This window comes from Galeopterus variegatus, unplaced genomic scaffold, assembly GCF_000696425.1.
Source record: "Galeopterus variegatus unplaced genomic scaffold, G_variegatus-3.0.2 Scaffold6522, whole genome shotgun sequence".
NCBI classification, from domain to species: domain Eukaryota; kingdom Metazoa; phylum Chordata; class Mammalia; order Dermoptera; family Cynocephalidae; genus Galeopterus; species Galeopterus variegatus.
Genome location: NW_007732633.1, coordinates 16,738 through 27,689, shown reverse-complemented (window position 1 = coordinate 27,689; position 10,952 = coordinate 16,738). Strand labels below are relative to the sequence as shown.

The 10,952-nt window shown below is 33.6% G+C and overlaps 1 protein-coding gene across 1 annotated transcript in view; it reads left to right on the top strand.

The window, feature by feature from the left end:
- Positions 1 to 10,952, top strand: part of KIAA1109 (KIAA1109 ortholog) — a gene marked incomplete at its 3' end in the record, with an annotated part of 85,966 nt that overhangs the window by 61,293 nt on the left and 13,721 nt on the right. Inside the window, exons 18-22 of the mRNA XM_008590969.1 lie at positions 192 to 370; positions 546 to 652; positions 1,834 to 2,042; positions 8,693 to 8,920; positions 9,998 to 10,135. Coding sequence (XP_008589191.1) covers positions 192 to 370; positions 546 to 652; positions 1,834 to 2,042; positions 8,693 to 8,920; positions 9,998 to 10,135 — 861 coding nt within the window. The remainder of the gene's footprint in view (positions 1 to 191; positions 371 to 545; positions 653 to 1,833; positions 2,043 to 8,692; positions 8,921 to 9,997; positions 10,136 to 10,952) is intronic.

Here is a 10,952-nt window from a genome sequence, read left to right as displayed (position 1 = left end):
AGGGTTGCGATCCGTTGCCGGTCACGAAAAAAGACAAAAAGGGAAAAAAATAATAATAATAATAAATAAGTTAAATTTAGTTTCTTTCAAATTTATTTTCGAAATTGTTGTAGATAAGTTTGGCTGTAAATACTAACCTAACATTTATGCACCAATTTTATTACTTTGGGTTATTATAAATTATTTTTTAGGGAGAAGATGTTGATCTTCATTTGTTTCTACCAGATTGTCACCCTAGTAAATATTCATTGTTTTTGCTGGTAAAGAATTGTCACCCACATAAGATGATTCATGATACTGGTATTCCTGCTGAGTGTCAAAGTGGCCAGAAAACAGTTAAACCAAAATGGCGCAACATTACTCAGGAAAAGTGAGTACATAAAATTAGTGACTGGATTATTTTGTGTTTATATTTGGAGAAATTCTTCTTTTTTCAAAGAATAATAGTGAAGTTTGATAAGTAAAATTTGATTATCTGTAACTTGTATCTATACAATTGAAACTGTAAGTATCTGACTAGAAACTTTGTTTTTTATTCTTCAAAGGGCTGGTTGGGTTGAATGCTGGACTGTTCCAAGTGTCATGCTTACAATTGATTACACATGGCATCCAATTTATCCACAAAAAGCAGATGAACAGCTAAAACAATCATGTAAGTATTTGTATATAATTTGTACTTTGAAACAGCTGCTGTTATGATTTATAATCAAATATAAAATTAAATGCATTTAGTCTTCTGACTTAAACTTATAATCTTTTAAATATTTGGGAATAATTATGACTAACTTTTACTGAGCAAATATTATGTATCAAATACTGGGCCAAGCAATTTTCTGGTTTATATTATTTAATCCTTACAACAACTCTGTGAGGTAGATATTATTATTATTCTCATCTCAGAGTTGAGGAAATATGCTCAGAGAAGGTAATTTTCTCAAGGTCTGCCAAACTACAAGCAGCAGAGCTGGAATATGAAAGAAGGTATGTATGAATCTATATATTTAAGTTGCTTGATTTTGTGAAGTGTTAGTTTCTTTAGTGCATTTTGAGAGCTTTCATATAATTCATAGTTTCCTGAAGATAATTTGCCTTATTACTTGGGTCCAAAAAAGAATTAGAGTGATGTTTTCTTTGTATTTTTCCAGCGAGTTAAGTTTCAAAGAATAGTTTTCACAGTTGTTCACATGTGACTTGGTAATGTCACACTGTATTTGAATAGCTGTTTATGTGAAAACAACTTGTAGTTTAATGCGCAAGTATAGTTAAGGCCCAGTTTTGACCAAAATCTTTATCATAGGGACTCAGTGAGAATGTTGCTTGTGTTAACAGGAACTTTTCATTCATTCTGTGCAATCTCATTTATGTATTTCTCTCCATATTTCAGTGAAGTCTATTCTCTATTTGCTCTCATAATTATTGGTCTTTCAAGTCTATTTTCATTTATACAAGTTGAATATCCCTTATCCAAAGTGCTTGGGACCAGAAGTGTCTTGGATTTCAGATTTTTTTTTTTTTTTTGTATTTTAGTATAATTTGTATTATTCTTACTGATTGAGCATCCCAAATCTGAAAATGTGAAATCTGAAATGTTCCAGTGAACATTTCCTTTGAGTATCATGTTGGCACTCAAAAAAGTTTGGATTTTGGAGCATTTCAGATTTCAGATTTTCGGATTAGGGATACTCAACCCATACTATAGATTCTGTATTAGGATTAATTGACTTCATCTTTGCAAAGTAAAATTTCTTAGGGAATATTTCCTTGGAGAGCTTCTGAGAGGTCATTTGCCCTCTCCCTTAAGTGTTAATCTTTTTTTCTGTCAATTTATTTCAGTGTCAGAAATGGAGGAAACAATGTTATCTGTGTTAAGACCATCCCAGAAAACATCAGACAGAGTTGTTTCTTCTCCCTCTACTTCTTCACGCCCACCTGTTGATCCTTCAGAACTTCCACCTGATAAACTTCATGTAGAAATGGAACTTTCCCCAGATTCTCAGATAACTCTCTATGGACCTCTATTAAATGCCTTTTTGTGTATAAAGGTACAATTTTAAGAAGAACATATGTATTTTTAAATATAGGCAAAGCAGGTAAAATCTAGTTGAAAACAGAGACCTTTTGAAATAGCCAGTTAGAAGATTTAGAATGTTGAGGATATATTATGTATGTTGACTGGACTCTGGGTGCTAGATTCAATTACAAATTTTTTTATTAAAAGTAGTACTCTTTAGAGGACTGGCCAGTTAGCTCAGTTGGCCAGCCAGCAGCCAAAGAAAATAATAATAATAGTACTCCTACGTTCAGCATTTTTTTTTTTTTTTTTTTTTTTTTTTTTTTTTTAGTATTTAGTGTTTTCTAGGAATGGTGCTAATTGGTAGAGATAGATGATATAGCATCTGTTCTCAAGGAGATAAGTTAGAGGGGTAGCTAGGATAAATAGATACATGGACAAATTTGAATACACTAATTAATGCAGCAATAGAAATAGTGTTTGTTATGGGAGAATAACTGGTACCAGGAGAAGTATACTTCAAGTGAATTCGTCAAAATGACAACATTTCATGATAAATAAAGAAGATTTGTTCGGAGTTTTTTTCTTTTTTTTGGAGCTTTATTTTAACAATTGAAGTAGATTATGAAAATAAGTTTATCTCAGAGTATGCCAAATTTAGGTTCTGAATAAATATGCACTGTTTCTTAGAACAAAGAACGAAACAGGTTGCTTCATTTTGGTATAATTTCTTCACTGAAATTGCGTGATTGCACAGTATGATAGCACGTGTACCATGATTATGAAGAGGAGCTATTTGTAGAAAAATATTTGAGGACTTCATCAGTTATCTAGAGATCACTCTTTTTCTTTTGATATTCAAATCATACATTTAAAAAGCCCCCACACCCCCAAATAAGTCCCCAGGTCATTAACAATTCTTGTTGATTTAGTCTTTTTTTTTTTTATGGTAACTACTTAAACCTGTCCAGATCATCACTTAACATTGATAACTTTGCCTGTGTTGGAGCAGTTTTCCAACATCACTTTCACCAACTTCAAGAAATTTTGCATTTTTCCAGGATTTTGCAAATTCACTTTGATTTTGATTTTCATTGTTAATGTGTATTTACTACACCTGATAATCAAAGGGAGATTATCAAAACATTAACATCATGAGCAGCAGCGTTATTTGTGAGAGGGATGTTTGTGTGGGTCTAATTTTATAGTGCTTCCTTTTGTAATTTCACAACTGCAGAGATTTGAATATTGAATACTTAGCCAACGAGGAACCCCATAATGTATAGTGATAGGATAGGAGTAATTAATTCTGGAGAGGAACTACTATAATCAGGTTTGGTTACGGAAGGACAATCAAGATTTGTTAGTGAAGGCTCTCTGGAGGAAGTAGTGGCTGAACTGGGTTTTGTAGGTACATAAAATCTCTATTTGAATTATTATATTATATTTACTAAAAACTACCATAAAGCTAACTTAAGGTGAAAGAGGCAAAAGAAAATGTGTCTCATATTTGTGGAAACCTGGAGTATCTGTTGGTTATATCTTCTTCTAGCATTTTAAGAGAGATTCCTGAAGAAATACATCTTCAGATTCATAGAAGAGAAAATACACACATGTACACATTTATTTCTTTTTTGTGACAGTTATTTGACCTAAAATATTTTTCAAATATTTCTCCCTATAATGTTACTTTCTGAACTATAAAGGATCTAAAATGCAATTTTTAAGCTATAGTATCCCTGAAGAGGATAAATTATATTTTAATTAAATGTAAGTAATGATTTAATTAGCAGATTAGGATAGTCATGATGATATAATATCAGTTTTTAAATACTAACTACTAGAGAGGTATTAAGTTTGGTTTCTGCAATACCGTGTATACATCGAACCTCAGTTTCTTTTATTTTAAAAAATTTCATGGTAATACATTTTCAACAGATATGAGAAGACTATAACAAAGACGCATACAGAGAAAGAAATACATGCATTCATTTTAGACTTCTTTATAAATTCTGCTCCACAGATGTAGCCTTTGTTAATAGTTTATTATATTTGATACAGACTTTTCTGTGCATTAAAGATTTTATAGCAACTTTTTAGTATCAAAAGTTTGTGTTGCATATTAGTATTTGCATTCATCTAATCTACTTAGAACTCATATAAAATGTCTATTAAAGCAAATTGTAAAATTTTAAATTTGGGCATATTTATTAAATATACAAGGGTACTTCAAAAAGTTAATGGAAAAATGGAATTAAAAGGATAACATGAATCCTTCCATGAACTTTTTAAAGACTCTCATATATCTAAAACATAACAGGCAAAAAGTCTGTCTAGCCCAATGAACTCTATGCTTCCTTTTACATGGAATATGTGTAACTCTTTAAGTTTGTGCTTTTTGCCTACCAGAAAGCTTAGTGTCATGCTGACACAGGGATGTTATTTTATCTTAAGTATTCCTATTACTTTTTTTGTTTGTTTGTTTGTTTTAATATATAACTTGTGTTTTACTTAGTATCAGTGTTAGAACTTTAAAAATTTTGGAATTTAGGCATTATATATATATAATGTATATAATATATTCCTATTACAAAATTTTTTTCATTTATGTTCATACATATGAAAAAGAAAATTAAGGGAATATGAAAATTTGTGTAACTAAGATTGAATTACAAAATTAAACATCAAGAAATTATAAAGGATAAACTGGAAAAAAAAAAAGAGTCATTCTATATTTGTTTGACCATATACAAAAAACTGATTTCTAAAATCCACAAAAGAAATTGGGCCTGGCATTATTATTAGAAAGAATTCTGAATATATATTAAACATGCATTAAAATTTATGAGGATATTTTATGGAAATGGGAGATCTTCTGCAGTTGTAGACAACAACAATTTTATGTGTCAGCGCAAAGTCATTTTAGTCATATTCAAACTTCATGTCGTTTCTTCTGTTGCAAATATAAGGTCAGATAACAATACCACTTATATTAATTCTTCTGAGTTGACTGACTTCTCTTAGTCTTGTTACATTTTTTGGTAATGAAAGAAGGGATATCTTACGCTTCATAGTGATAACATGTCAGTGTTGATAGTAACTACGGATTAAAGATATATATGGCATATATACTTTCCTTATTAAAATAATAGTTTTAATAGTCTTTAACAGAAGCCTGGCTATTAATTTTTCTTTTTTAAATTAGAATACAATTTTGGAAACAAGAGTACTTGTAGGTTTTTTTTTTCCTGCGTATCTGATTTTATTAGCTGTCATCTTTTAACCTATTGTTGATAGTTCTCGTTTTTCTTTTTTGAGAAATGAGTATCACTGGATAAGTATAATTTTGGAGCCGAGAAAAACATGGCAATTTCCTATTACCTTAAATAGGTTACTTGGCACTCATATAACAAAATATCTTTATGAAAATAAAATTTCAGAGAACTCTTAAGTAAATTGAAAATGTAGTTTTATCATTCTTAAATTCAAACATGCTGCAAAATTGACAAAAGAAGACATTTTCCTGGTTCTGTAAGCAAATGATTTTTTCCTAGATTTGTTTGAAGTTTATTTATTTTTTATTTTATTTATTTATTTATTATTTTTTTATTTTTTTCCTTTTTGTCTTTTTTACTGACTGGTAACAGGATCGCAACCCTCGGTGTTGCGCCCGCACTGCGCTCAGCCAGTGAGCGGGAACTGGTCTCCACATGGGATCCGAACCCTCGGTGGGAGCGCCGGCATGCTCCCAAGCGCTGCACTTCTCCAGTGTGCCACTGGGCCAGCCCTGAAGTTTATTTTAAAGAGTTTAGTTTTGCATGCCACCTACATTAAAAGGAAATGGAAGTTTTATTTATTCAGCATTTGCAAATATTTATTACCCTTAAAATACCATAAAAGCTTGCCATAATATTATCACTTGCCTTACACTTTGGTCAACCTTTTGATAATTTTTTGATTAGTGAGTTCATAAGAAATTAACCCTTGTAGATAGAATTCACGTTTAAAAACAAAAACAAAAGAACTTAAATCAGCCACCCAGCATTAAATATATAACATTAAGCTAGCTTTTTAAAGGAGTTATAATTTTAAAAGTACCTTTTGTTGATTATATTCAATAGGTAAAAATGTATTGTCATGAAAGACTGCTAGTGTTTTGTAACTCCTCAAAAACATAGTCATTGACACATTTAATAAAAATTGGCAAATGTCCTCTACTATGTTGGGTATTCAGTGTTCCCTAAAAACTTTGATGAGTTATTTCTGTTTCAGGTAATTAAATGGACATTGGTTTAGTAGCAAATTGAACATTAGACCCAACCAAGAGAATCATTTTTCGTTTAATTGTAATAATCTACAGGAATCTGTATTTTTTTAAGATTAAAAATTGTAAGAGAATTTAAGAGCCTACAAGAGAATTTTTTTAAAATTAGAGATTTTTAGGGCCGGCCCGGTGGCGCACTGCTACAGTGCGCCGCTTGGGAGTGCGGCAGCGCTCCCGCCGAGGGTTTGGATCCCACATACAGACCGGTTCCCGCTCACTGGCTGAGCGAGGTGCAGACGCAACACCGAGGGTTGCGATCCCGTTGCCGGTCCCGGTCCGGTACGGGCGCGACACTGAGGGTTGCGATCCGTTGCTGGACACGAAAAAAAGACAAAAAGGAAAAAAAAAATTAGAGATTTTTAGGCTATGATTATTTTTAAATTAGGTAAAATAAGTGCTGGTAACTATTTTGTTTGGTTGGTAAATGTTAATATATTAAAAGCTAATAAACATGAACAGTGTTCATTGACTCATTATATCAGTTGTTTGGAGGGAAGGTGGGACAGATGATTGTGTCTAGAGGCCATTTGTAGATAAAATCACCAAAGGAATTTTTCTACTTTACACCTGAGTCTGGACTCCATGCCCACGACAAACCTGCTGAACCAGCCTCCAGGACGGGATGGCATGTATATTTTGAAAAGGCTTGCCAAATAATCTAAGGGACAAATACTGCTCTGAGTATCTTTAAGTTTTTAACATTAATCAAACTCAACTTGACATTTATGTTAAGTTTTAAAATTTTAATGCTAGAATTTAGGATATAACCCAGTGTTTATTTACGTTTATATTTGTGCTTAAATTTGTCCATGCTTCAGGATTATATTGTAAGGACAGTTATCAAGATTTTAAGCAGGTTCCAAGTTGCATCTGTATTATTTAGAGGTAGACAGCAATAGAGAATAGAGAGAAGAACATTGGGTTTGTGAGTCAGAAGATTTGGGATTTCAAATGCTAGTCCTCCCACTAATTAACTGTTTGATGTTAAGCCCTTCAGCATTCTTTTCTGTGAAAAGATACTATGGCCTGATGTTCATAACCCTAGTCAGAAGTTAAATCTGTCAGTAACCAACTGTAGAATTTACCAAAAATACTAACTTGGTTCTAATGTTTAACAGATACAGTTAACAGTGTAAACAGAAATATTTAATAACTTTTCTACCCCCACCCCAAGAAATGGTGCTCTCCTGGCCCTGCCTCTGGCCCCTGCCTGGGCTGTTGCCCCGTTAGCCATGTGGCATTTCTGGGCCTCTGATGTAGGTCAAGGGGGAGGTCTCTGCACCCTTCCACTGGTCCTAGGCTACCCTGGGGCCCTGCTCCTCAGGCCACTCCCCTGTCCCTGGCCATGGGGAGGATGCTGTTGCCCCGTTAGCCATGTGGCATTTCTGGGCCTCTGATGTAGGTCAAGGGGGAGGTCTCTGCACCCTTCCACTGGCCCTAGGCTACCCTGGGGCCCTGCTCCTCAGGCCACTCCCCTGTCCCTGGCCATGGGGAGGATGCTACCCTGATCATGATCACCTGCCCATCCTTCCTGATCATAGCAGCCCCAAGTGTACCATTCCTGCCCTCTCTTCTCAGCTGCACTTGGAGGCTTTAACTTTGTACACTTTGGGTCACAGTTGCGTCATTATATATTAAATAATCTGGGTAAGTCAAGCAGGTTTAAAAACAAAAACAAAAAACTTGTTTACCACTGACAGGCAAAATTTAAGTTCAGAATCAATGGGAATAAAAAAGAATTTAAAACTAAAATTCTGATGCAAAAGAAATCAGAATATTAATAGTTGAAACACTTCTGCTTAAAAAACCAGGATGAACTATGTGAAAGGAAGTTTGGTGACTGTTGATAACATATGCTTTTATCTCATCAGTAACCAGAATTGGACATTCTTATTAAAGTTGGTAAATACTCCTGATAAATATTCCAACTAGAATATGTGAATTGTAGTATTTACCTAACTGAATTTAGCCAAATTGATTTTCAGTGAATTGATCTGCTTCCTCCAAAGAATGTCCCTGGGTTTTCCCTCAGCACTCTGAGAAGCAAAGATTGAAAACTACTGAATCATACAAACTTTCAAAGTTATCTTTGAGAGCCTAAATTACAAGTTTTTGTTATAATTGGAGGTGGTGTCATGAAGCTCTACTATAAACTCCTGTAACTTTTTGCACTTTTTGCTACAGAATATTTATTTGCCAACCAGCTACGTGTATGTCTTAAATATATATTTTTTCCTTTTAAGAAAATAGACCTGATGCCTTTAATTAAATACAGTAAGTTAAGGAGGTGCGTAGTTTACAAATTTAAGGCTCATATCTCTTTCAATAATAGTTTGTTTTTTTCTTAATATTTATAGGAAAACTACTTTGGGGAAGATGACATGTATATGGATTTTGAAGAGGTTATTTCAAGTCCTGTTCTGTCACTGTCCACATCATCCAGCTCTGGGTGGACTGCTGTTGGAATGGAAAATGACAGAAAGGAAAATGAAACTACAGCCAAGTCAATTCATCCACTTACCTTGCGTCCTTGGGATATTACTGTACTTGTTAATTTGTACAAAGTTCATGGTCGTCTTCCTGTTGTAAGTGTTTACATATCAAAATAGTCTGGAGTGTATTATGACACCCATGTAGCATGTGTATGTGCATGCACACACATAGAAAAAAATTCAAATTTTTTCAAAAATTAAAAAAAGACTCAAAAACTTCTAACTTTATCCTTTTACTGTTATAAAGCTAGCTTATTTTCTTATTTGATCATTGGTGATTTTACTTCAGTTTTTCCTCTTTCACTTTAGGTCTTTTGCTGTTCTGTGTAACTTTAGGATATTTTGTCATGACATTGAATCGTTGAGTTTATAGTTAGCCTGATGGATATTCTAAGACTTTACATCTCTTTAGCTTTGATCTCAGATCCCAGACCAGATTGTGGCCTTATTGTGGACCTATTACAAGATCAAGCTTCAGGCTTAACCCTGGAGGTTGTATTGTGTCAAAGGTTTGCATCCAGCATAGTATCCTCGTTCACTGTAAAGATGCACCTTGGGCCTGTTGTGGCTGGGGCTTTGGAGTAGGGCTGGCTTTGGAACTGGCTCTAGAGCATTGTGCTGCATACTGGCTCCATGTCATGTACCTGATATTGCACAGCAGAGAAGTTACCTTTTGTGCTTAGTGCAGCTAGTGCCCTTACTAAGGTATAGAATGGTTATTTTTGTCAGTAAGTGCTGTAACTGCTTTTGAAAAATCAAATTCTCGAGCGCGGCGACGCTCCTGCCGAGGGTTCGGATCCCATATAGAGACCAGTCCGCTCACTGGTTGAGCGCAGTGCGGGCGCGACACCGAGGGTTGCGATCCCGTTACAGGTCGCAGTACGGGTGCAACACTGAGGGTTGCGATCCCGTTACCGGTCACGAAAAAAGGAAAAAAAAGAAAAATCAAATTCTCTTAATCATGATAAATGTAATTTTTATTTTCATGTACTTGCAGTACGGGTGCAACACTGAGGGTTGCGATCCCGTTACCGGTCACGAAAAAAGGAAAAAAAAAAAAAAGAAAAATCAAATTCTCTTAATCATGATAAATGTAATTTTTATTTTCATGTACTTCCTTATTTTTTATTTTTTTCTGTTTCTTGATTATTGTATTTTGTTTGACCACAGCATGGAACTACTGATGGTCCTGAATGCCCTACGGCTTTCTTGGAAAGGCTATGTTTTGAAATGAAAAAAGGATTTAGGGAGACCATGCTACAACTTATCTTGTCACCCCTGAATGTGTTTGTCAGTGATAACTATCAGGTAATGTAAAAGTGAGATATGGTAGAGAGTTATAGATTTATTATTAATATTTATGAGGTCAAAACAATGTGTTAGTTTCAGTGCATGGAATATATAGCTCTTTTAATCAGAGACTTTTAACTGTATTAAGTTTTATATGTGTGTATATATCTTTGAGAGTTGTTTCAATATCTCAATTCTTTTTCTTTCTTTTTTTTTTCTTTTTTGCTGCTCCTTATTTATGTGATCCCAATTGTATTTTTTATATTTTGTTTTTATAATTTTATCATATGTTTATGGAAGGGAAAACTTAACTATATAAAATGTTGGTAGATTCTGTTAAAAATCATAATCCAAGTTTTAATATTAACCAGTACCAGAAAATTTCAAAACATGCATATATACATGACCAGTGATTTATTCTTATTCATCTAACATACTTACAAGATACTTTGTTAATTCCTTCATGTTACCCTGGGCCTCTTTTGATATTTATCAAATAAGAATTTATTATATTCCTGGGTAGATTTATCACTTTATTATGATTTCTTGACAGATCTTAATACAAGACAAAGTAAAATTATAAATGGGAAGATGAATCATCCAAATCATCAATGGATGGCTCCTTCTTATGGATTATATGTAGTAGCTGATCATCTTATCTAAAATAACATACCCCTTTTCACCACTTTGCCATATTTGACTACATTTTTCTTCATCTCAGTTTTTTCATGTATGTATTTGGCATAGCTGAGATCATAATGGCTAAAACTTAATACTTAATATGTGCTGGGCATTGTTTTTGTTTTTGCCACAGGATGTGTGTTTCCTGTTTTAA